At 46.7% G+C, this 27,786-nt stretch overlaps 1 protein-coding gene across 1 annotated transcript in view; it reads right to left on the bottom strand.

Annotated features, from left to right (window-relative positions):
* Positions 1-27,210, bottom strand: part of LOC119431809 (uncharacterized) — a 30,669-nt gene extending 3,459 nt beyond the window's left edge. The window contains exons 1-5 of the mRNA XM_037699272.2: positions 27,063-27,210; positions 23,784-24,043; positions 17,949-18,409; positions 9,700-9,941; positions 1,573-1,675 (exon numbers count right to left, since the gene is read on the bottom strand). Of these exons, the coding sequence (XP_037555200.1) occupies positions 1,573-1,675; positions 9,700-9,941; positions 17,949-18,409; positions 23,784-24,007 (1,030 nt within the window). The 5' untranslated portion in view covers positions 24,008-24,043; positions 27,063-27,210. The remainder of the gene's footprint in view (positions 1-1,572; positions 1,676-9,699; positions 9,942-17,948; positions 18,410-23,783; positions 24,044-27,062) is intronic.
* Positions 27,211-27,786: the final 576 nt, after the last annotated feature.

The following is a 27,786-nucleotide window of genomic DNA, read 5'->3' as shown; positions in this document are numbered from 1 at the left end:
TTTTGGAAGGGCTTTGCATGTCTGTGCATGGTCAGCGGGATCATATCTTCGCAATTTCACCATCTTGGAAAAATTTTTCCAATTTTCACAACTTCGAGTTAACAGCATTTTACTAGTGCATTGCCCCTATATAGGTGAAATAACCCCGAACCCTGGTGTTGGGTCCCCAGTTGTCCTTAAGCAAATGAAATATGGCACCTCACATTGAGACAATGGCCACTGCATGAAGAATGTGCAATTGCTGGCCCTCCAGCACATACACAAACGAAAAAATTTTCAACTTTTTTTTTCATAATGAAGATTAGTTGAGAATTAAGCACATGTCTCGTTTTTACTTTTTTCAGTCCTTGTCAAAGTAGCGCTGCCACCATACAATGAATCTGCAGCAAAATAATTTACGAGCTCACCATTTTTGAGAATGCATCTAGTTACGAAATTACGAAATCGGCGGGTAAAGCACGAGAATTTTATTCTTGCGATTATTCTTGCGAAATGAGGCAGCACAGATAAGGAATGCATCACAACAAAAAATTCACTGTCAAAATTCCGTTAGCCTACTTTGGCAAGCTTGCTCAAGGCTATAGAACCACACTGCTGACGGCATGAAGTGCATCCCATGCGTCCTTCATCAATGGTGGCACTGCGATGGAGACGTATTCTCGGTCGATTGCTAAAGTGATCATATTTCCGAAAGTGAAGTTTTGCGTAACTCAGATCTGGATGCGGAGCGACAGCGTTCCTCACGTGCAACAGCGTTCCTTGAGCAGATGCTGTCCCCCATAGGCACCGACGCATCCACTGCCGAGCGTGAAAGTGATTGTACTCGTACCTCCAAAAGTGATAGACCAAGAAACATGGCACCTTCGCGCAAATTTATGTCCAGTGACGCTGAACCTCCCAGCAATGCCTGTTGGGCGGTATCAAAACTAGCATTCTTGAAGCAAGGGACACACATCCTCGGATGATCGCTCAATCACGGCCGAAAGGCTGGTAGCCAATGCTGCAGCTGCCATCGCATGTGCCATAAACAAATCTACATTCTTCGTTTTTGCTGCACTTTCCTCGCCAAGCCACAGATTATGCATTGTGCTAGGCATGCAAAAATTGCCGTCGCATGCCAGAAGAGACATGCCATGCCATTTGAAATGAGCAATTAACAAATAAGATAGCAGCCATGACGTGTTTCCCGCACTTGGCTGTTTTTGTAAACAAAATGGCGGCGGCCATGCAACCACACTGTAATGCCATTTTACGCAATTCAAGTAGAAAGAATGTGTTCTTAAGCACTTTTTGTACTCTGCTGTACGCTGTTAGCGTTGCACAGGTAGATAACATAGGGTATAACATTCTGGCAGGTTTCGTTGATGCAAGATTGCAGTTTAGAGTCTTTTCGTTGTGGCGAGGATTTCAGTGTCTCGGGCTTTCGTTATTGCGGGTTTTTAAAGCTTTGCTTTAAAAAGCCGATTCCGCAGTGTCTGGTGGTCAAGTTCCCCAACTGTACACCTTCGATTCACGAGAGCGCATTACTGTCAAGTCAAGCACAGCTGGCAGTGCGGGAGGAAGGCGACTCACATGGGAGACTCTTGCGGACCAGTGCTGTACCTTTGGTAGACTGCTGGCGCGACGAACAGCTGGCTGCCATGATCACGGTGGTGTCTGCCTTGGCCGAGGGCACCTGCACACCCAAAAGGAGTCATTGTCAGCTGCCGTAGTCGTGGAGCTTCCCATTAACACTGCCTAGAGATAAATCTGGTGCAACCGTCAAAGTGAGCAATTACAGTGCAATTCACTTATAATATCAGAACGAAAAATCCGGTCGTTATAACTGATCATCACTATATCTGGACTGCCGCAAAAAACAAAAAAAATATATATATACATATATTTGCCATCCCGAAACCAAATTTGCCACTTGCGATAAAAAATTGTCATTCTAGAAAGTCGGCTGTGAAAAATAAAATGTTTATACCTATGAATAGCGTCTCAATCGTTAGGCGCACTGAAATAGAAATATCTGCAATTGCTTTCGCAGAAGTTTCGGATTCGCAACCACCGTGTGCATCGCGTCCAGCTGCTGCGCCAACACTGGCGGCTGTAATTTAGCGTGCATGAAATCAATGAGCGATCAATCAACGATCAACGACAGTGCACTTTGGGTGAACATCAAGGTCGGTGTCAAAGACGGGCCATTGCCAATCCCGTCGTCACTGCCGCTGCTGCTGTTGCCTCCGTCGCACAACGCCACTGTCTTTCGCGACAACAATCGCCCCGTCGGAGATCTCTTCGCAGAAAGAGGCAGCACTATCTGCACTTGGACACTCCTCCATCGAAGCACCTCCTATTTCATAGCGACGTCAGTAGCGACGTGCTCACAGAGTTCGGTAATGTGAGTGGCTTCCACCGTGTTGGTTTCGCCCATGGTGGTCTGGTTCGGGCGCACGAGGTCCGCTTTTTCCGTTTATCGGCATGGCCACTGCTTCTAGCCTTCATGATCATGGCGCTCCCAGTTTTCATAATCGTCGATATCATCGACTGCGCAAGCTCGTACTTCTTGGAGTCTTGCAAAATTTGCAGCTTCGTCTCAAGAGACAAAGCTTTGCACTTCGTCGGTGCACTTTCCGCTGCTTTCGCGGCGCATTCCGCGCTCGCTGAGAGCATAGGCGGCGAAGGCTGTGCAGACGCCGCTCACTTATCGCTTTCTTCCCCCTCCTCTCTGGACACTCGCACAACCGCCGGCGACACAGACGCGAAGCAGCTGGCGCCATCTTGTGCACGCTGCGCCAACTTGTGATCCTCTTCGTGGCTTTTGTTCGCAATCGGCGCGTGGGCAGGATGCGCTGCGCGGTAATGGGGGCAGATACGAACTTGCGTAGGCAAACTTTTACCCCGTCTCGATTAAGGGCAACTTAGGAACGCAAATTTCACGATTATTCTGCATGAAAAACGCTGCCCAGAAGCGAAATTTCAATCGTTATATCCGATATGCGATAAATAACATATCGTTATATGTTTTTTTTTTCTCATAGCCCTAATGCATAAGTTGACACTCTGATGTCAACTCATCGTTATAATCGATATATCGTTATATGTGGTATCGTTATAAGTGGACTACACTGTACACAACATGTGGAGGCAGCCCGATGAGGGAGCCACCACAGCTATGACTTACTGTAACCGGCCAGCTATGGCACTGATTGTACGCGAAAGTGGTTTGTAGATGTGGCCAATCATGCCGGGCACATTAGCGTGTTCCTTCGTGCACACATGGCTCGCCAACTTCAGCTGCTGCCAGCTGCATGCGATTGTCAAGCCACTACCGAGGCTTCCCCCAAGCGCGCAGCGCGAGTGAAAACATATGTACAAAAGAGACATCCAGTCAGAGTACGTGGTGGGGTGAACAGGGCAAAGAGTTCTTCAACTGGACTCCCGAACAGACATCCTGAACTGCCACTCATCTACACCCGTGAGCAAAAGTATACGGACCAGGGGTTATGCGATAAAGTATTTTTTCCTCTGCCTGTGAACGAAACTCGAAACTGAGGACTGCAGTCCAAACTTGGCATTGCGAACTTTTCAGTGAACTCGCCAATTCCTGTTTATGCTAGTTAATTACTAAGAAATTCAATTTTTTCGGCAACCCTGTAGTCTGTATATTTTTGCTCACGGGTGTAGATATGTGAAACTGAGGATGCTGGGACGTAGGTGGTTTGGCTTGTCCCAAAATGTGGCTTAAACTAAAACGTGGTCATGACACCACAAGGATAAAGCTTTCTCAAAATTAAAGGGGCCCTGAAAACACTTTTCTGACTAATCGTAGCGGTGCCTCACTATCAAAGGACATCGTCTCACAAATCTCGCGCCACAAAAGAAACAGAGTGGACTGATGCCCAGCTTTCTCTCTTTCGTCTCCGCTAGCACACTGGAAGCTACACAGCAGAGAAGCCAAAAGGGCAAAGCGCCGGCCAAAAGTTGTGTGTTGTGGCGATGAAAGGGCTGGTCTCGGCATCCTGTGGCCAGCCGCAGTAGACTACACTACGCAGCACGCCACTGCCATTTCGAAGGCAAAGCGCGCAACTGACACAGCTACATGCAGTGCAAAGATGAAATGATTTTCCCGTCTTTTAGAGATTCCATACATACCTATTTTTCATTTATTTAACTCAAATGAGCAATAATTGAATTATTGAAAATGTTTTCGCGATCACGAAATCAGCCAATAGCTGTTGTGGGTCCCGATGCTAGCGATGACTCTGCATGACAGCATTTGCGAGAGCAAGCGATTTTTCTGTTTTAGCACAAGGTTGTATATTCTTTGCTGCATGCAGTGCAGTAATATTTGCCTCACATGTTCACAGCAGCATCTACAACACATATACAACATTTTCTTTCTTCAAAAAAGTGTTTCAGGGCCACTTTAAGTTATAAATGTGCTGGTTCAAGTTCTTCAAATACAAGGTGTGGCGAAAGTTCTCACACTTCCTAAACATCAGTTGTACAAATCTCGCGCCACAAAAGAAACCGAGTGAACTTATCGCACTGATGCCCAGCTTTCTCTCTTTCGTTCCCGCATTACAGTCAACGACCAATTTTCCGGACACCCAATTTTTCGGACATGCCCGATAATTCGGGCACCTGCGTGGCACCACCACGTACCCCATAGAGTTGATACAGTGGAATCTCGATGATACGATCACGGCTAATACGAATTTCCGGATGATACGAATTTTTCTGTGGTCCCGGCCGAGCTCCATTACTTTGCAACGTGCTAGAGAATGGTTGTTATGAATAGATTTTTGACCCGTGTCGGTTGATACAAATAAACGCCGCCCCACCGACGGCCGCGAAAGAGAACAGCGCGCAGTCACGCGCTTTCTCCCTTTCTCTTTTGGTGTGGAGGCGCGGACGTGGCGCCGGACAGCGCGGAGGCCGCGACTGGGCGCGAAGAGTGAAGCGGTGGCGATTTTGTTGCGTTGGTGCTTTCCCTCCTTTTACGCGTGCCATCGGCCGGACAGAGTGGCTGCCGTGCTTCGGGCTGCGTTCTTTGTGTTTGCGCCATTTTGTCTACTCGCAACGAGCTATGTCGACCAAGATATCATCTCGGCTTATTCGCGCAGCCGTACGCCGAGGCAGGCGCGGGAGCCTCCGTTGGCGCGTCTTCCGTCGACTGCGTTATCGGTGCCGATGGCACAGGGCGATTGTCGGTTTCGCTGCCGGAGTCACGTAGTGCAAGATAGCGCGGCACGTAATCCACGGTGCAAGGTAGCGCGGCACGTTCAGTCGGGCGCTCCTCCGCTTCTCCCGCTAATCGCCATATTTTTCTTGCCGTAGGAGGCTTGCGCTTCCATATTCCGAAGGCGTGCTTCGTCCAAAATTTCTTCTCCAACGAGCGACGATCCATCACTAACCTGGGAGCTCTCAGTAATCTGAATTCTGCGTGTCAAGCGAATACGCCGGAGTGGTTTACGAAGCAGACAACTGCGGTTGCCATCTTGCCCTTGTCACAGCAGCAACCAATGGAGAGACGCCTTTCAGCATGGCAGCCAATCGGAAGCCCGCTTTCATCGGAGGGCCCGCGTGACTACCTATCGCAGACCCGCGCTTCTTTTGCGTTTGTGCATTTGTTACAAGATGGCGACTACGGACGAATTGAGAAGTGGAATGGCGGCGCTCGGTGGCGGAAAATACGACATATGTCTCCGTGAACTGCGGTGCTTTTGCGCGATTTAAAGCTGTTTTCTCACCCTGTGCACTGACGAATTAATCTTTTTCGGGCACTTTTAGTGCGTTTTCAGCCAAACCATTTTGATACAGCATAGATTAGGCGTTGCAGATACCGAAACGTGTGGTTTTCAAAAATAGATTTTTCTCGTGATTTTCGCGATCTGATCTCCGCGTCTCCCCTTAATTTGGCTAGTTTTAATTGCGTTTCGATGATACAAATTTCGGCTAATACGAATATATTTCGTGACCCCTTGAGATTCGTATCAACGAGATTCCACTGTATATAAGAACGTCTGAAATTTCGAACGCAAAGAACCTTCGCCGTCCTATTTTCCCAATTTCTTACCATGACCATAGGTCCGAAACAGCATTAATCGTAGGCACCAGCGCCGCCCATTTTGATTTACCTCACTTCCTCAAACCGACACAGATCCTCTCGCACACAGATCCGCTGGCAGCCGTAGCGACCACCGCTGCAACACTAGGCCTAGCTACTGCGACGTTCGCGACCAAGCTTCTTGCTGTTCGGTGCCGTGTTTTTCATTGAAACAATTTGCCGCTGTTAGCAATGGCACCGACACCGCCTTTGTAATCCTCGCCAATGTCTTGGAAGCTCAGAAAGGACAATGCGTTGCATAATGTCGGTTCCCGAAAGTCCGCTTCGCCTTAATACAGTAGTGTTACGCAGTGAAGCATAAGCAAAGTATTGCGCTGAAGCATACCAAGAGTAGGAAGGGGGCAATTGTCGCAGGACACTATTCCTCAATTATAAGCGCATGAACCTGCTGTCTCCTATCACAGTACGAGCACCGCTATGCCTAATAAGTGTACTGGCAGGCCTTCAGAGCTAATTAGGACGTGCCTGTGGCGATTTGAGCCCTTGGGGGAAGTAAAAGACATGTACTGGTATTTTCGGACTGCCCGTTTTTTCGGACGTTCTGGCAACCTAGGGAGTCCGAAAAATGAGACGTTGACTGCATTTCATTCTGTTCCATTTACTTAACATGCAACCAGAGGGCATTTTTGCAGTGTGGGTACATTCTGAATACTACAAAAACAACAAAAGAGGAGAAAAAAGAAAAATCTTAACAAAATTACAACAGCATCATGGCTACTAGGCATACATGTCATTCATGAGTAGAAAATCTAAAGCGCAAGACATTTAGCTGCTGATAAGCATTTGCCTTTCACGACCATGAATCATGATTTATGAATAAACATGACTGTCTTTATTTGCACTTCCTCTTCTCCACTTTTCCCGTGCAAACAGATATTCTTGCCTTTAGGTTGGTGAGAAGCAAGACTTTGCGAGCAACAAATTGAGAAGCTCTACAACAAGGGGTTCAATGCCACAGAAATTTACAGACGGCTTTAAAATTCCAATAAGAAACATCTGTGATTGGGCGAATAGGCTACGACTGATTGGATCTATGTGCAGTGGGAAGCATTCCTGAAAACCGAAGTCGGGAGGTAGTGCCCCAGTTTGTCGAGACAATTTGAAAAAAAAAAAAAATTGTCAGAACCCAAGAAGATTTATTTATTTATTTATTTTATAAATACTGCAACCACCATGCGATGATTTTAGCAGGGTGGTACAAACATAATGAATACACTGGTATGTACAGAAAATGCACAACTTAATAAAAAACTGTTATTGAAATAAATACAAAGCATACAGGTTGGGCACACGCAGCGTTACACTAAAAAAGTAAAACACTGTCACTGCAAACATGGTACAAACAAAATAAGTCACTGTAAACATGATAAGAAAGAAGTTAATGTTGGCGCAGAGACGACGTCATTTTTTAGCTGGTTCCAGTCCACTATTGTGCGTGGGAAAAAAGAATACTTAAAAGAGTTGCTGCGTGTGGAAAAAGGAGTTATAGTGAAATTATGTCTTTGCCGAGTAGCATATCCGGAGGAGAAGGCTACGATCTTTGTTATGTCCATCTTATAATGCCCCTTTATTAGTTGATACAAGAACTTCAATCGTGAACAACGATTTCTTTGTGCCAAAGAAGGAAGATTAGCCCGGATTAAAAGTTCTGTAACAGAAGTTCTCGTAAATAAGTTTTAAATAAAAAGCACGGCTCTTTCTTGAACCTGTTCTAGTTTGGCAATGTTAGCTTTTGTAAAAGGGTCCCATATAACTGCAGTGTGATCTAAAATGGGCAGTACAATGGATTTGTAAGCCAGGAGGCGAACAGAAGGGGAGGAAAACTTAAGAGCTCGCCTTAGGAAAAAGAGTTTATGGTTAGTGTTTGTAGTTTACATAATCAATATGAGTATTCCAATTAAGATCGCTTGAAATCCACAGCCCTAAATATTTACACTTACTAACTTCAGAGAGGAAAGTGTTATTAATACTGTATTCAAACTGCAAAGGTTTCCTTTTCTGTGTTATTCTCATGAAAACTTTTTTCAACGTTGATCACCATCTGCCATTCACGGCACCAGGAAGCAACCTTTTGAAGTGCACGGTTAAGCAATAATTGATCCAATTTGGTGTTAATTTCGGAGTACAAAACACAATTGTCAGCCAAAAGTTTGATGTGAACTGGAATATCTCGTACAATATCATTGATGTATATGAGAAACAAAAGTGGCCCTAACACCGAACCCTGGGGTACTCCAGAATCCACCGCTACTGATGCAGATAAACTGCTACAAAAGGAAACAAACTTTTCTGCGGGTTAGGTACGCAGCGATCCATTCAATTAACTTATCATTTTTTAAAACATTATGCAATTTATAGAGCAGCTTTTTGTGAGAAACTTTGTGAAATGCCTTAGAAAAATCCATGAATATAGCGTTGATTTGTGTACAATTGTTAATTGATGTTGCAAAATCGTAGATTGTTTCTGCCAGCTGAGTACACGTCGCGAATCCTTTTCTAAAACCGTGTTGATAATTGCTTAAAAAGTTACGGTTATCAAGAAAATTTAGCATTTCAGTATGTATAATGTGTTCGAGTAATTTGCAAGCTGTTGATGTTAGTGAAATCGGGCGATAGTTGTTAATGTTGTTTCTCCTTCCACTTTTATGCAACGGTTTGATTCTGGCTGTCACCCAGTCATTCGGTAGTTCACCATCGCGTAATGATTTATTAAATAAAACATGCAAATACTTGGACACCCACTCGGCATATTTTTGAAGAAACGAATTTGGGATGTTGTCTGGCCCTGGGGACTTCTTTACATTAAGTTCTAACAGCATATTTATGCCTGAAATGGCCCAACAAGAAGGAATTTCTTAGCATTCTACCAGAAGCGTTATTATGAAAGAGAACCTGCCGAAGTGTTTTCTTTGCCTGTACAAGCTGTATGTCTATAGTACATTCTTTTTGTCTGTATACAAGATGCCTATTGGGACCTTGTTTGTTACACTCGTTCACTCGTGCTGTGCTGCCATTTGCAGTGCCTGCTGCAGCAAGTTTCAAGCCATGTTTTGGGACTTTTCATTTTAAGGTCTTTATAGGTGTATTGTCAGGAGAATAAATAAACTTCCTTGTCATTGTCAAGTTCCCCTACAAAGTTCACAAAACCCACGGACTCGTCGAGCACATAAAAGAAATCAAAGTAAGAAGGTGCAGGGGCCTGCTCAAGTGCTTCAGTAACACAGCACACTGCCGGTGTGTTCTCTAAACAGACGAGGCTGCATTCAACATTGAGCGATCTTAAAAAAGAAAAATCTAAATTATGGGGTCTAACGTGCCGAAACTGCCCAGTAAGTTATGACCGACGCCATAGTGAAAGATTGCAAAAGTTTTTTGACCATCCGGAGTTCTTGAACGTGCTCCAGAGCACGTGAGCGCCTTTGCATTTTGCTTCCATTGAAGTCTACAGCTGCAGAAGCTGGGGATCAGCAGCAGACTGCCATAGCCACTGACACACCGTGCTAGGTGTGTAAGCCAATGAGAAAATTATTTGTGCACTAAAGATTTTTCCAATCACTGACAAGCAGCGCAGTCACACTTGCCTGTGTTGTTGCCATCTCCGCAGGGGTATCAGCTGGGATGGCAAAGGTGGTCTCTGCTACGGCGACGGGTGACCCATGCAAGGCCACTGCGTCGGCAGTCGCAGGGGGAGCATCTGGGATGGCAAAGGTGGTCTCGGCTACGGGAACGGGTGATCCATTCAAGGCCACTGCGTCGGCAGTCGGAGATTCTCTGGCAACAACAAACGACTCCCCAAGCGCCAGCAATGGCTCGGGTGGAGTGCCTGGGCAAATACAACAGCACTATGAGTAACTCTGGGCCAAAAAAAAACATAGACATAAAAGGTCTTTCAATCTTGACTTCTTTTTTTGTTTATTGTTTATTGTTTAAGTTTATTGTTTCATGCAATACAATTGTACTCCCCACGAGCCAAGACTAAAGGAGAATATAGTCTATCGACTTAAACCCCTTAAACTTCGTAAAGTAGAGGCACTTGCCTCCTCCGCCTTCACTCCTTGTTTCTTTTTCGCGCTCCTTCCTCGACCGTGGCACCGCCTACACCGGTTGAGCATAGCAGACGACCTTTTGCAGAGTGAATGCACGCATAGCAATGCAGTGCGCTTGAACACGAAGTAACTTCGTGTATAGCATGGGATTTCTATACGGAGAGTTATATATATATGTTGTAATGAAGAAAAAGAGCACACGGACAAGGCCAGCCAGATCGACTGTTCAATGCCTGCAGTGCAACCAGTAGGCAACCCGGATCGCCAGTGCTTAGCACGAGTGGGAGCCATTCGTGCAACCAGCTGTTCCTGCTCTGCGTCACCTGCCTTTTCAATTACGAACAGACGCTACCATCTGAACTGTTCAGTACACCCCTTTACAATTGGTGGAGGTGCGGAGTATTCAAGAACATTTACACCCTGGAACTCCGGTCTCGGACTCTGCCTTCCGTCATGCCCGACTCTCCCCAGCCGACGTCGCCACCACCCTCCGTTGCCTGCTCTGGCGCTCTCCCGCTCCGCCATCCCGCGGTTTTCAGCGGTACGGATGAGCAAGACGTCAATGACTGGTTGTCTACCTATGAACGGGTGAGCTTGCACAATCGTTGGGACGATACCGCCAAGTTAAATGCCGTCATCTTCTACCTTGCGGGAGTAGCTCACCTGTGGTTTAAAAATCACGAAGCCAACTTTCAGTCCTGGTCCGCGTTCAAGACCAGTTTCGCTGAAGTGTTCGGTCGCCCCGCCGTCCACAAGTTGCGCGCCGAGCAGCGGTTACGAGAGCGAGCTCAACAACCCGGTGAAACATTCACCTGTTATATCGAAGAGGTTCTCGACCTATGCAAACGTGTGGATGCTTCTATGCCCGAAAATGACAAATTGAAACACATTTTGAAGGGCATCGCCGATGACATCTTCCAAATGTTGATCGCCAAGAGCCCGCATACCGTAGCAGAGCTCATAAACTTGCGCCAAAGCTACGACGAGTTGAGGAGGCAGCGCGCTTTGACCAGGCGCCCCTCAGTGGCTGACGAGACCCTCTCTTCCATGACAGTATTGTCTGAGCGCTCCCCCCTGCTCACACAAATCCAAGCTTTCGTGCGGGAGGAAGTTGCACGACAGCTTTCTCTACTACCCTTCGCTGAGCTACCCCAACAACAACAGCCGCTGCCGCAACAGCCTCCTACACAGCTCGCTCCGACGCTCCGGCGGGTTATTGAAGAGCAAGTTGCTGAGGCTCTACCAATGCAGCATCAGCAGTCCCCTGTCGCAGCGCCACTTACTTACGCATCCGTCGCCGCGCAGCCTCCTCGTCAACCACTCGTTGCGCTACATCCACGGCCGCTACCACCCGTTCATCATCCCGTTCATCGACCTCCTCCTGCCTTTGCTAATCCTTGGTGTACGCAAGACAACAGGCCCATATGTTATGCCTGCGGTATTCCCGGCCATGTTGCACGACTCTGCCGCCGCCGCATGCTGCACTCTGATGGCTTTGCGCAGTCGCCTCCCTACGCCGACGTGCAACCTTTCCATGACACTTCTTTTAGTCGGCAGTCGAACAGGCCACCAGCCGAGCGCCCGGTCCTTACACGTCGTTCACCTTCCCCGCGTCGCCGCTCGTTGTCCCCGATGCGTCGGCGCCCTTCACCCACGCAAGAGGAAAACTAAGCGCCGCAGTTCAGGAGGCAGGAACTGCGTCGCCATCGATCTGTACAAGTCCTCCATTGTCGCCTGCGAACGTTGTCGACCTTACTGTTGACGGCGTCTCTACCGTTGCGCTAATTGATACTGCAGCAGCCGTGTCTGTCCTAAACGAACGCCTCTCTCGCGCTTTACGAAAAGTTACGACGCCACTTTCTGGGTTTTCTCTTCGCACAGCAAGCGCCCAGCCAGTTCGGCCTTCAGCAGTATGCACAGCTAGAGTTATTATTCAGGGCGTTCTCTATATTGTGGAGTTTGTGGTTCTGCAGTCATGCTCTCACGACGTCTTACTCGGGTGGGACTTTCTTTCGCGAAATAACGCTGTCATCAACTGTGTGCATGCTGAAGTCAAATTATCGCCTCTGTGTGACGTGCACCTCGTCGACGCCACTTCTCTTCCCACTAAGCTAGTCCTTCGGGAAGACATCGCCATACCGCCGTACTCGTCTGCCGTTGTTCCCGTCTTTTGTGGCGCTGTCCTCTTCACTCCTTCGGAACTCTTCCTAACCCGCAAAGATGTTCCCCTCCCTTTCGCCACGCTTGACATTTCAGCTGGTTTCAGCTCCATCGTTGTCTGCAATCCCCTTCCTACAGCCCTGAAGGCTCTTTGCGGCGAAGCACTTGGCCGTGTTCAGCCTCTTGATGACATGTTTATTACCGACGTGCCGGATGCTTCGCATGCAGAGCTCACTGACTTCTGTGCACTTTCCACTTCTGCTCCGCCATCACCTGACTTATTCACACCTTTCATTGCCGACGACCTTACTTCCGAGCAGCGCTCCTAGCTTCTTCACCTGCTTGCCCAGTTCCGTTCTTCTTTTGATGTCGCTCAGCCTACTCTGCGCCGCACGTCAACCGTCAGCCACCACATCGACACTGGCTCCAACGTGCCTTTGCAGCAGCGCCCGTACCGCGTCTCAGCCAAGGAGCGTCAGGTGATCAGTGAGCACGTCGACGACATGCTTCAGCGCGGCGTCATTCGACCTTCCCATAGCGCGTGGGCATCACCGGTGGTTCTCGTCACAAAAAAAGATGGTTCCATTCGGTTCTGCGTCGATTAGCGCCGTCTTGATAAGATAACGCGAAAAGACGTGTACCCTCTACCGCGCATTGACGACGCTCTGGACAGCTTGCAAGGCGCTGAATTCTTCTCTTCGTTGGATTTACGCTCGAGCTACTGGCAGGTCCCGATGTCAGCAGTTGATCGCTCTAAAGCCGCATTCATTACTCCAGATGGTTTATACGAACTTAATGTGATGCCATTTGGCCTATGCAATGCGCCTGCTACGTTTGAGCGAATGATGGACAATATATTGCGCGGCCTAAAATGGAGCACGTGTTTATGCTACCTCAACGATATCGTTGTGTTCACCCCTGATGTCGTGTCGCAAGATCTTGTTGCAAATGGTTGTAAATAACACGTTAACGATCGAATGCCAACATCCTGGCCTCTAGCAAACCATCAGTAACCTAAATAATCCGCTCCGTCCTTGCCACTTGAATTCGCGGCACGTATAAGCTACGGCGCTCAAAGGCTGGCAGAGGGCACGGACGCACTAGCCTTAGTGTCTTACAGCAAGTGTATCTCAGAGACATAGTGGCCGTATGAACTAATAGTTGAACGAACAAGCAAGTGAATGAGCGGACGACCGCATGTTTTCTTTGCGAGTGCTCCACCCCCGCATCATAACCTTCAGGCACTTTAAAGCTCACGCAAATTGGCACGTTGTGGGAATCGTGGGGTCCCATGACTGCCGCAGGCACGGCGAACGTCGCGTCGGGCGTATCCGAGCCAGCGATGTTGGGGAGAGGGGAAGCTTTCCTTTCGCGGGCGGCGCACGGGAATCGCAAGCGCTATCAGCGCCACCAGGTGGGTCATGTGAGATCCCGCTGACATCACCCGGGTCTCTTTGGTCCCCAGCAAGCGGCGATAGCGGAAGTCTCCGCAGCTGCTCTTGTATTCCCGCACGTGGTTAGTCAACCGCGTTCTTGCCACGGCCGCCCGTATTCCCCAGTTGGCAAGTTGGAAGCCCTTTTTTTGCCTAGTATATTATTCTCTTCGAGGGAATCCTCAGCGATGTCAACTATAGCTAGCTGGCCTGCTCGAAGTGTTAGTTGTAGTCGTAATAAATGCTTTCCGAGTGTACACGTGGTTGTCTATTGTTTCCTCGAGCTTGTACCGGACCGTGGTTGATGGGCAGGCATGCGCCAACCGCGGGACTCGGTGTGTCGAGGCAGAGAGCCGTTGGCATCCCCCCCTTACCCCAACAACATACGTCTCAAAGACCTATGATGCTGCCGTTCAGCGACGAATGCACCCCGTAACTCGGTTTCGGGAGAGCACGCACGCTTTTCATCGGTGCCTTTGTACTGCAAATCTACCAGGCGGCCACCAACGACGAACAAGAACAAAAGAGGAAAACAAAGCTATTCGCTAGTAAGTAATTACAAAAGGCAGAGTTGCTTTCCTAAAAAGAGTTTTCATGCTTGAGCCTCAAATGTCAAAAAGATTTAGCTGAATCACACGTTTTCACACGCAGATTTGCGTGCCCGCAAAATTCAAGCCTGTTGGCGTACAAGACAATTAAGCTTCTTGCCTTTGCTGAAACTATTTTGGCATGCGAAGGCGCAGCAGGTCATGGTGATGGAAAATGCCATGAAACGACGTCGCACTTGCTGCAAAACTTAGTTCAAGGCGGTCGCAAACCAAAACAACGAGGAAGAGCGACGGCGCCAACATGTGTTCCTCACCAGTCGGTAGGCACTTCTCAGGAGAAAATGGCGATGGAGCGTGATCATAAACAAACGCAGCCAGTGCCCGGCGGCGCGACGGCCCACGCGATGCCATTAGGCCAATACCAACGCGACGTTGGCCTCGGACACGGCGTGCGAGGAGGAGGCGGCATTCTTCAAAGCGTATCGCTACTTTTACATTGAGGGGCTTCATATCAACTGGGTCCTGATCACGGTGGTAGAATAGGAGAGGTGGCCAAACGAGTGCCACAAGCGCATCACCACACCTCTCGAGTTTCTACAGCGGTCGCCTGGGGGCAACAGGGTTTTCATGGGCTCAAAGATGTGCATCACAAGCTTTCGCTGTGCTGTAAAAGGTTGGTTATTATCGCAAATTTTGGGGGCTTTAAAATGTTTGTGTTTTTAATAGCTTGTAGAGGCTGTCTGCCGGCCTTGCCCACAAATATGAGGGTATCAGGTTCTATGGGCCTTAAACATTTCTGATCGGCTCCATTAATCTCGACAAGACTGACACAGCTCTCATAGCAAGGGGCGCGCGTGTATTTTTCTGGAAGCGTGAAAATTCTTACCGGCGAGTGCACAGCGTAAAAAAATATTTGGCTTTCACGTCATTGTGGGCAGCAATGAGCTTAATTTATCATCGTCTAGCTGTAACTAAATTTCACTGTTGTGCGGTCACCACTTTTTAATTGCTGTTCAGTTCCCTTCAGGCGCCTGAACGGCGCCTGCGCCAGTAGTGTCAGATGGTGAATGCAAACGGGCACGCGCCTACGAAATGCTGGAAACTGCAAACGACGGGAGTAGACGCCGTTCTGTCTAGACAGAGCGGCGCCGCCCAGCTTCGTGTTCGCGGCTGACCTTGGCCGGTCACTATGAACAACGAACAGAAATGGCGTGAAACACGCGCAGTAAGTGAAGCCGCAGTGACCGTTGTAGATGCAGCGCAGTAGAATTCACTTGAGATGCACATTGCAGACAGAACGCGCACGCTGAAGCTTCTACAAGGCATACGTAAACGTGCTGCATGCGTAAATCCGCACGATAAGTCCACTTTAAGCGACGGAAACTATTCAATGGTATTGAAGACCTCCCTGGTATAGGGCACTATGGCACGAAGCTCTTTCTCAAAAGTCGGAGACGTAAAAATAGTTTGAAAGCTCGCAACGTAAGCCGGCTACGTACTTTCAAGTCAAAGTGGCGCAGAAAGTGTCGATGAACTTTGATATTTATATCCGATGGTCCTCCCAGCGATTTATTCTTTTCAGTGGCGTGCTTGGAAACTAACGATTTCCGAACCCAACGTGCTACATTAACTGGATTTTTCCAGTTAATGGAAATCCAGTAGTAACTGGATTTTTCAATGGGCCAAGCGTATTTAGGAAAATCAGAAGCACAACTTCGCGGTTATCTTAGGTTTATTATTTTCCCAACAGTTTCGGTCGGTGGACCGACCTTTTTCAAGGGATACAGGAAAATCTTGCAACAGTCTTTTTATATCTTCAGGTAGAGAAAGAAGGCGCCAAAAAAAGGTGAGAAAGGAGAGATAGCGAGATATATAACAAAGTTGAACATGAAAAAAAAAAAAAAATCAAAGCCCCGCCATCCGAAAAACCAAACCAACTTTATCCTCACCTACTCATCTACATTACCGCACGTGAACAACATCCTAGCCAAACACTTTAATATCATTCAGCAGAGCACACGTTTGTCTTCAATTTTCACAGAGCCACCCCGAGTTGTCTATCGCCGGGGAAGAAATCTAAGAGATATCCTCGTCAGAGCTAGGACCACCACGGTTCAAAACACAGAATCAGGCTGCAGACCTTGTGGTAAACCCCGCTGCAAGGTCTGTAAGCACATGACTTCAACCTGTCTTGCTAAGGCTACTTCCTCTGATTTCGCATTCAAAATTAAGGAACCACTAAATTGTGACAGCAGCAATGTGATCTACATGCTCCATTGTGAAGTCTGCGACCAACAGTATATAGGCCAGACTGGAACCGCGTTCAGACTCCGTCTAAATAACCACAGAGCTCACACCCGCGCACTACCACATCTCCCATTCTCAAAACATATCAGTCTGCCTGAGCATTCATTTGATAAAATACGTGTCACTCTTCTCCAGTCAGGCTTCCGCTCTTCTCGTGAACGGGAACAAAGAGAGTCATATTTTATCCACAAATTTAGAACAATCACGCACGGCATAAATGAACACATGGGAAACCTCTCGTTTCTTTGTCCATAAGTTAAATTAGCTAAAATCAGAACTTAATCCCCGCATAGGCAAGCCGAACACGTGTGTGATGTCGAAAGAATGCGCACTACCCCAGTGGGGGAGCGGACCGAACCACCCACATTATTGTGCCTTGCTTTTTAATTTCATGCTTATTTTGCCACGCTGTTACTATTATATTTGCAGGTTATTTCTTCTTGTTTCGTGTTTCTCGTGTTTTGCCCTTGCTTTTCAATTTCAATTTCATGCTGATTTCGCCACGCTGTTACTGTCATATTTGCAAGCTGCTTCTTCTTCTTTCGTGTTTCTCGTGTTTTGCCCTTGCTTTTCAATTTCATGCTGATTTCACCACGCTGTTACTACATTTGGAGGTTATTTCTTCTTCTTTCGTGTTTCTCGTCTTTCGCCCTTTACTTTGTCTGGCACGACGAGGTCTTGGTGTCTTTCCTTTAACTCTCCCTCACTCTCCCTTTTTTTTTTTTTTTTGCATGTTCAACTTAACATGACAGGCGTGTCCGTCAATTGTGCATGTGAAACACGCTTAACAGCGACCTTGCCCTCTGCTTTGTCTGGCACGACCAGGTCTTGGGGTCTTTCCTTTAACGATCCAACCTTTTTTTTTCTTTTTCTTCATGTTCAACTTTGTTATATATCTCACTATCTCTCCTTTCTCACCTTTTTTTGGCGCCTTCTTTCTCTACCTGAAGATATAAAAAGACTGTTGCAAGATTTTCCTGTATCCCTTGAAAAAGGTCGGTCCACCGACCGAAACTGTTGGGAAAATAATAAACCTAAGATAACCGCGAAGTTGTGCTTCTGATTTTCCTATATATATATATATATATATATATATATATAGTAACACATACATATCTACATACATAAAGAACATGTTTTGTTTTCCATTCAATGATAAATGCATTACCTTGTCAAAAGTGAGGGAATAGCATTTATAAAAGCGTGGTCTTTCCAAATGAAATAGATTGGCAGGTAGTACAGCGCTGCTCCTGTGCGTGTATCTGCATTCTCATCTTTTTGCAATGTTTAAACTCTCACAAAGAAAGGAACCAAAGGAAAGAAGGCAGCTGCTCACTGTCTAGGTTGCTGTCTGGTTTCGCATCGCCGGCGTGGTGGGAGGAGCTGTCGGCCTCGCAGTCTGAACCCTGGACGTATGTTTCGTTGTTCGCGGCCGGAGCATCGTCGGCCGCTACGTTGGCTGCACCCTCCCCAGCCTGACAAAGTTCGAGTGCTTCATCATGGGTCACCAGGTCCGGGCTCGAAGGCACGTCTGCCGAACCACCGGGCAACAGACGAGGGACGAGTGTCCCAGGACCGGCCACTTTGCACTCAGTTGTCGGGATATCTGTAGGACATGGCAACGTGCAAGGAGACGTGGCTTGGATGGCGCACACTTCGAGCCCTGCTCCGCCTGCTGTGTCAACGGTGAAACTTGCCCCAAATGCAGGGGTGCTCGGGGACAACACCAGTGGCGTGCTTGTTCCCAAGGAAATGGCTCCCAGATGCTCTTCCGCAAAGTTCAGCAGGCTTCCGGCCCTGGAATTTCAGGAATAATGCATAGACGTCAGACTCTCAAGTTCTGCAAGACGCGTAGCACCACCTGCCGGTGCGAAGAGGTAATAATTGAGTAGTGAAAAGTCCAACTCCCTTGCTAAGTTGCCTAAGCAGCTAGCGAGTGTGAAACAATGATTTAACTTCATTTTGGTTCATATTGCGAATGTTTTGCGCATTTAACACCCAGAAAGATAGCCATGAATTTCTGCACTAGTCGGGCGCGCCGCTGAACTGCCATAAAGCCATAAAGTTTTTGTTGGCTCACTCGTCAGAACGATGGCGAGCACGACGGTAACCGCGACAGCTCCGCGCGCTACGAAGAATTGCCGCAATCGACGCTACAGTTGTGTTGTAAATGTGAAGGTCTGAATAACAACGTTCAGTTTTACCGATTTCCATCGCAGTCGTATGAAGAAGAAAGGCGAGACTGCTGGATACGGGCCGCTCAACGTGTTGGGTAAGCGAGTTACTCGCGTTCTTCACAACACAGCCGCTCACAGTGTTGTTTTAAGCGTCTGCTAAAAATCCAAGGGTACTGAGCGGTGCTGTAGCTCCCGCGAGACAGAAAGATGCGGCGTGCAGGCACCTGTAGGAGGCTTACGTTCGTTATTTTCGCACGCTGTTTGCTGCCTTGGAAGACGTTTTCTGTTTGCTGCCCGAAAATGGCTATGGAAGAATTTTTTCTCTGTAAATAATTATGACATTAAACATTACGATAAAATGCTTAACTCTTTGAGGGTCGAATTTTTTTGCCAAATGCGACCCCCCAGGGGTCGATTTTTTTTAATTGCCGATTTAAATTCTTCGAAAGAACCTATTTCGAAAAAATGATCGTAATTTTTTTAGAGTGACTGTAAAGTGACGAGAAAATCATTTGTGTTGTAAAATACACAATGTTTATTCATGGATAAGATAAGTGCACTGAAAAATGGTTGTGTGCACGTCCGGAAACCGAAACAAGTGAGAAAGAAGCCTTCGTCTTAAATCCAACAAGGTGTGATAGAGCTTTTTGAGGTCTCCAAAAAAAAGGGATACGTAAAAAACAGCAGCATTGTTTGTGTATATACGCGCCTGCCCGGGAACAGATGTAATCACGCCGCGGTGAGCCATAAACGATCGAGTAACAAGTGGTCACCCTTTGAGAGACTTGAAACCAGATAGCCATCAGTTTAGCGCATGCAACAACTAGCAAACGCTAACACGTGTTCAAACGAATAAATGCTAAATATTGTTCGCGACCACTTTTAGGTTTGTTTTGACTTCGGTTGTACCCCGCGAAAACGGACACGCATGTACCTCCGTTTGCAGTAAGTATAAACGAAAGACAACCGTGAAGAGAACATTCGAAGATGCGCGATAACACGCTTGAACACACAGGAAGCGAGAAAAAAAATTAAATTAAATTATGGGGTTTTACGTGCCAAAACCAGTTCTGATTATGAGGCACACCGTAGTGGGGGACTCCGGAAATTTGGACCACCTGGGGTTCTTTAACGTGCACCTAAATCTAAGTACACGGGTGTTTTCGCATTTCGCACCCATCGAAATGCGGCCACTGTGGCCGGGATTCGATCCCGCGACCTCGTGCTCAGCAGCCCAACACCATAGCCACTGAGCAACCACGGCGGGTGACACAGGAAGTGAGAGCTGTAGCGAGAACTGAAAAGGCGAAGGTCACCAGGGCCATTCGCCCCTGATAAAGCAAGCTTTGTACCACTGACCGTAAGCTACATAGCTAACTAAATTAATCATATATGTGCTTCATCGCTTTGACATTATGTACGTACCCAAATTTAACACATTTAGGCACTAGACAACGGACGTCGGAGTGCTTGCCTCGAACTCGATGTACAATGCTCGCTGTACTTGCGAGTTGCAGCGTGCCGAAATAACACCTGAAACTTCTTTTACATTGTACACGTACTTCGCTCTGCTGAGCTTCCTCCCTTTCCAAAGCATGGATGGGCAGAAGAAGCTTTCCAGGTCCTTGATTGTTAGAAAACCGTGCCTCAAAACAACCGAAACAGGGGGCTCCATTGTGGCCTATGCAGCTTCGCTTGCGGACAGCTCTCTTTACACTACTCAGTTTGCGCCAAGGCTGTGATGGGGGCGCTGGTGGCGGGTTTTTCCGCAGTGCCGCCTCGGCAGAGTGAAGGCTATTGCACCCTTCTCGTCATAATTATTATGTATTGGAATGTCAGCAGACAGGAAGGGAACCAGACGAAACTGAGGAAGAAACAGAAAAAGGAACAGGAAGGGTGCTGGACAGACAACCAACCTTTTTTTTCATGAGAACGCCCTGCAACAACAAACGGAGTATGCGTGGTAGCATTGCAAATCATTTCAAGGTAATCACTCTTACCACACACAATGGCGCAATCACACCCTTGTCGAGACCAAATATGTAGATATGAAAGGCTTATATTATCTTACTTTTCTGTTGAGCCTTACCACTACGTAATGTCATGATGCACCAAACTGCCCAACATGCCACTCTTATGAACTCGTCATAACTATAAATAAACACTCCAACCATAAGTGGGTTGCACACTGCGACGGGCGACCGTGTCGCTGGAATATTATATTGCAGATTGATCCGCTACCTGGACGATTAATGCGAAAGCACAAGGTCCCTCACCCATGGCCACAAGCTTACAGGTGCAACCAACAAGTTGATGGACACAGCACGAAGCCTTCTCTAGATTTAAAAAAATTCTGGGGTTTCAGGTGCCAAAACCACAATCTGATTATGAGTAGGATGGAGCTCCCGATTACTTTTGACCACCTGGCATTCTTCTTGCGAATATTTGAATTTCCAAACAGCTGTTTTGAATATTGCACTCTTCAATAATTGCTTAAAAAAAACAAAAGTTATGACTTTTCGAAGTACGATGACCGATTTTTATGTTTAGCTTCACTGCAATAGAGTTGTGTTATGCAATGAAGCACATCTGCCATACAGTAAAGCATACCAAGAGTGGAAAAAGGCACTGTAACGGGGCATGCTGTTCCTTATGCACATGTGCACGCACAGTCCTCAGTTACAGTGAGAACACCAAGACGTCTAATAAGTGTAACCAAGACGTCTAACCAGAGTAAAAGCATTAGTATGAATCTTGTTTATGCTTCCTCTTGTGATGGCAGTAACCTACATTTTTAATTTGTGCATTTACGAGTTCTCATTACGAGACACTAAAGTGAAACCTGTAACTCAGTTTTCGACTGATAAAGTTGTTTTTTTTTTCAACACTATTGTTAATTTCGTGGCAATATGTGCATTATTAGAGCAGAAAACGAAGATGACAGTTCCATTTTTTTATTTTGCGCCGAAACCCTAGTGCTGGTATGTCAGTGGGCCTCTTCGATTATCAGTCCACGACAGTCCCGGACTGATTGGGACTGCTGTCCTGCATTCCATTTTCTTGAAGAGCTTCAGACCGAGAGCAGCCAGAATGGCGTTCGTTTTTCATGGACTGTGTGTACTAGTACGAAAATCATATAGTACGCTCGCTACTGACAGCACTACCCACTACGCCCCACGCAGTGTAAAACAAATATGTGAAGATGCTTATTGCAATAGGTTTGGCAGTGACAGCCGTGAATGAGGCATCCGACGCGGGAGGAGATTTGCTGGTACTGGAATAAGAAACTGAGTGCACGCCGGCGTTTTCACATGAGACGAGTGGGCAAGTATTGCGGTGAAGGTGCCGTGCGGGGCGGTTATGTTCTCGAATGGGCGCGCCTCGCGCCTTTTTTTTTTTTTTTTTACATGGCATCTAGCAGCCGGATAATGTATGTATCATATGATTGCAGTTTGGCAATGTACTGAACTTTAGTGCACAAAAATCATGTTTTCTGGGAACGTATGAACCGGTAAAAAATAAGCGTAACTCTATTGGTCACTTTTTCTTTGTTCTCGATCGCAAATGTTGGCACCGGGAAATCAATGAGGTTCTACTGTATATTCCCATATTTGGGCTGTTGCAGCTCAGTAAAGGTTCTTGAAACCTGCCAAGTTTAGTCTCTGGCTCTTCTAGAATAAAATGCAGTCTATCTTTACTGATAAAAGTAACTATATGCCCATGCAGATGCTGTCAAAATTCATGACATCTTTGTGAAGGAACTTTGAAGGGTTCCTGAACCACCCTTCAGGCTTGGCCAAAAAAAAAAAAAAAACAGTCCACTGGTAGCATATGCTGCTGTGAACATTTCAGACAAATTTTGCAGTTGCATGCAGCGCGTGGAGCTCGCAACAGAACGCAAAGTCACACTCTCTTTTCAACAGAAGCGTCTTTTCGGGATGCTTTATTAGGTAATATAGCAGATTCCCATATGCGGCTGCTATTGGCCAATAAATTACATCAATCAAGAAGGATGTTTGAATCAGTGCACTTCTTCCTACCGTTAACGTGTATATTTATTGACGCCCTTTAATAAACAGGCTGAAGTAAGCGAAAACCTGCCTTTTGAATTTCGATACAAATTTTGTACTTCGGTACGAAGCTGACTATTGTATGCTCACGTTTGGCCGCGGCAGCACGCGTAGGTGTCGTCTGCGTGTGAGTGTCATAGCCATCGGGTGTCGCCAATTTCGACAAGTTTGGAACACTCACCTAGCTTCAAAACATGCGAAACATAAGGTCAGACCACATGCATGCGCATATAATTCACTTTGTATTCAGCTAATGATTCAGCAAAATGCGCAAGTTGGATGAGGCCACTATTCATCGGTCAAGTTGGCTGCAGGAAAAAGCCAGTGTGCAACTCATAGCATGGCCAGACTGGAGCATATAAGCGCGAGCGTGCACTGAAGCTTTGTCGTGCACGAAACAAACGCTGCGCATACGCAGTACAGTTTCATGTAGCTGCAGTCTGCTGCATAGCGTAGATACCGCGGGCGCCGTGCTTATACATATATATATATATATATAACACAAAGACAACAAACAAACTTTGAACAAGTACGCAGATTTCAAAGACCATGACATGCACTGAAGAACAGATCTATGCCCAACACCAGGCCAAGAAAGGCAATGGTTTTCAGCCACAGACCTCGAAATAAATGATCTACCTCTTTTTTGTGATAATCCTATTGATGCAGTGCTCACGCATTTCAGTAACCAAAAATTGAAGAAGTCGGTTACGCAGAAGTGAAAATTGAAGCAAAACTTGTCGCTACAGTGGCTGCCAAGCACCAAATGCTTTTCGTTAATAAAATTAAGTTGAATGTTTGCACTTGTTTTTGTATCGTATCTTGTCTCCATCCACTCGTTTGTGCACAAAAGCCTACTGTCACGATTTAGTTTTCTCCATTTAGAAGGACATCAGCAAACCGAGAGGCATAAGGGTCACTCACGAGGTGTCGCCGTGCTCGGGAGCCTCCTCTTCCTCAAACAGCTTGCGGCGAAGCGCGCCACTCGTATCGAGCTCGGGGCTCTGCAGGGTGAAGTTGACGAGAGTGATCTGGCGCGTGTCGACCAGCGGTGTAGAGGCCAGCTCCTCTAAATTCTGCACAATGCGCTGGGCCTCGCGCAACACCATCGAGCTGCTCATGGGCGGAGACTCGGGTGTGGCCAGCATGTTGCCAGGAGGTGCACGTGAGAAGCCAGGTGCCTCCTGCAATGGGAATGGAACACACAAATGGAACAATTCAACAAGAGGAAGGCTGCAGTAGCGAGTTCGGCTGGACTGGCCGGTACAGGTGCAAACTAAAGTACCTGGAACAAGGGATCTGCGACCGAACTGCATCCAAACACCCTTTGGTGGCCTCAAGGCTGATGGAGGGCACTTGGATTGAACTTCTACAATCGCCAGCAAGCGTGCATGCACGATTCAATTTCTTGCATCCCCTTTAAGCTGCTAGAGGGCACTACGATGCAGTTCGGCCACAGCTCCCATGTTCCAGTTACTTTTGTTTGCACCTGTACATTACTGAACTTCAAGGAAACACTTGGAACAGGACATTGACGAGAGGCAGCAAACGCGGCGCTTACTAACAAACAATTTTTATTGCATGTCAACATGAATGCATACTGGAAGTACATTAAATGCAAGGGAACAAACAAAGATAACTGAACAGTGCTATAACTACACCATAGTGAAATCAATGTACCTATCTAACTCGTGACATAGCACACTTAATGGTGACATCTTATGTTCCTGTTCCTTTGTTACCTTATCCTGGATGTACTTCAGACATACACTAACGTCAACGCGCAATAAAAATTGTTCGTTAGTCAGTGCTGCATCGCAAATCGACAAGCTCGGTGCATACACAGATCATGTGCCGACGACTACATATGCAAAATGTCAAACTGCTGCACAATGCTAAAGCAGCTTAAATTTCAAACGAAAGACCGTGCACTCCCTCCCTTCCTCTTAAAAGAACCACACTTGTCAGAGAATCAAGGACATACATATAAATGTCTCAATGTAACATGATATGACCGCAATGTCCTTTAACATCACAAAGCAAAACATTGGCTATTGCAGACACAGTAGTGGAGGGCTCTGGATTACCCTTGACCAACTGGGTTCCTTTAATATGCACCCACCACAAGTTTATCATTAGCACAACAGGTCACTAACCAATTTCAAAAAACAATAAGAACTGATGTTTTTGAGTCGGTACAGATTCCTGATTTACAAGGTATTAAACTTCAGGGATCAAACGAAACGTCTTCTTTGACATTGGTCAGCGTATGCTTTTACCCAACCAGATGGCGATCCGTTGAACTATTGATTACACAAGTTTTTGTTGCATTTCCTCTTAACTGAAATGCAGATATCTGAGCTGGGTATTTAATCCATGAACTTGTGCTTGGCACAAGTTGTACGTGGCACAAGAAAAAAAAATTATTTCTTCTAGCACAGCCGTGCCACGTGAAATTGTAATAATGCATGACGCTGGTCAAACAAGCACACCAGAGGCAATACCACTTGATTTCAGCCTTTATGCCTAGGCTGCCAAGAAATAAAACATCTTAGCCGCGCCTCTGGTCATTAAACTTCTGCCCTAGACTGTACCTTCCAATATTTCATACTCTTTAAGATAGTCTTCAAGATAGTTAAAACGGAGTTGGCTGGTTATAGATGCTGGAATGCGTTGCCCCAACACTTGATTCGGGGCTTCTACTGGCACTTTAGGAACTCATCGCATGCCAATGTTGTGAAATATAAATATACTTGCTCCGCCCTAAACGAAACATGGCAACTAAGTCAAGCATTTGACAGGAACTTTCCTTCCACAACTCGCCAGTGGACAACACTGAAAAGTGTAGCAGCACAACTACACTCCTAATTTGAGTGAGACGGGTGCTTAGGTATGACATCAGTATTGAAGTAGTCCTCCCTACAATTATTTTTTTCTTCAATCACAACGCTGCTGTGCCATAGGGCAGCTTTCAGTGTAGGCAGTGATATCTTCAAAAGAGGGCAGGCAGTGCAACGCAAATTTACAAAAGCAGCTTTTTCGAGGGCGAGCAAATGATATTGTTAATTTGGCCCTTTGTTTTGCAAGTGCTGCAATAATGTCGGAATTCTTTTGTTTGTGCAGTGTCTTGTATTTTGAGAGTCTTAAACACAACGAAATACATTTCCAAGTGTTTCGTACTCTATTCAGGTAATTCTGGAATACGAGTATCTAGTCAAATGTATTATACATTTAAATGTCTTATAACATGCCTGCAAATTATTACGGTTGAGCGGTTTTTGATGACGCGTTTGGTGCAATGATGATGACGCGTTTCGTGCAGACGACCGTGTGTGCCAACGTGACGTGAACCCGGGCTGTTCAAGAACACCAAGGCCCTACAACGGGCGGGCGTCCCTTCAAGAGCGCGAGTCACGCAGCTCATTAACCCCACCTCGAAGGTCCAGTCGAGAGCTGCAGAGTGCACGACAGAAATACTGTTCTTGCACTCGAGCAGCGCTGTTTCAATTCGAGGCATGCGCCTATCAGTTTGACCAACGACTTGATCATCGTACCTACAGATGCTGCCCAAGCTAGCTGGCACAGCTGCTAGTGTTTGCAGCGCGGTTGTACGCGATAAGTTCACCTAAATTCTTCCAGCAGCACTGCCATACATGGAATTCCCGCTAGTGCCACAAAAAAATCTGGCGTATACTGCTGAGCTTTCCTTTCAACTTCTTCGCCAGTTGCAACAAGCAGTACGCCGAGCTACTCACATCTTTCTACATAAAAATTTCCACACGACAAATGAGAACTTCGCGAGGCCTATACGCCGAGCTTTGAACTATTCGCGTTGGACAGAGAAAAGATACGGGTATACCAGGGGCCTAAGACCAGATATTCGGGACCCCCGAAGCGGCCGAAAAATGGTACTAAAATATTTGCAACCGAGCTAAGCAGTCGCCGCCGAACGGCTCAGTTCCGCTCGTCTTCATGCCCTGTTCTTCTACTCTGTACGAAAAGGAAAATCGGATGATTCATTGGGCCATATTTTGTTTACTTTCTTGCAGTGTTACCACAGAATACCTACAACACGAAGCAACATAAACCACACGTTTTAGCCTTGCGTGCCGAGGACAACCAAGGCAGCTCGACCATTCCGAATCTTGCGCGGTGGCAGGTGTGAAAAAAAAATCACTGCGGGGATTGACAGTCCACACTTACACGTTTTGCGAATGCTGCTTAGTACTTGAAGATCCACTGACGTCGGTGACAACACGGGAACGCTCACCGAAAGCGCCTCGCACCGTTGTAGCCGTTGTCGAGATATGTCGCGCCCTTTCAAATGCTCAATATACGCGCTTCACGCGGTCCTCGCGTCAGAAGTAATGGCTGATGATGATGGCTTTTGGCTAGTAATGATCTTCGACTTTGCTCTTTAGAATGGGCGGGCTCCGATACAGCACCCTAGCTGTTCAAAAATAATTATTTAAAAAGCAAACAAAGGAGTAAACAAAGAAGGAACAAAAGCCTACACAAACTTCTGTTTCATTCTGTTTCATTGGGACTAAAGGTATCATAGACTTTGAGATTGGATGGTGCGCACTGTCTGCCGTTAAATCTCGGAGGCAATGTACGTCCCTATCGGCACGGCGTCAACACTCCCTATCATCATCAGTAATAATTATCTTGTCACTAGACGACTACGCGAAGCGCGTGTATTTCGGAGCGGAGCATTTATAAGTTTCAACAATGGCATAGAGAAATTTCTCTTTGACAACGGTGCAAGAAGCTTTCCATAAACGTATTGCCTTGGGACATCGCCTCCTGTAGAAAGGCTGATGCTCGGGACGATGGTGTCACAGTCTTCATAGGGTTGCTTCACTACTGAACGTAAAGCAAGTGTGGACTGTCATTCTGTGCAGTGTTTTTCAAAAAACACCGACCA

This window comes from Dermacentor silvarum, chromosome 10, assembly GCF_013339745.2.
Source record: "Dermacentor silvarum isolate Dsil-2018 chromosome 10, BIME_Dsil_1.4, whole genome shotgun sequence".
In the NCBI taxonomy this organism is placed as follows: Eukaryota; Metazoa; Arthropoda; class Arachnida; order Ixodida; family Ixodidae; genus Dermacentor; species Dermacentor silvarum.
Note: the sequence above shows the minus strand (reverse complement) of the source record. Positions and strands in the feature narration are given on the sequence as shown.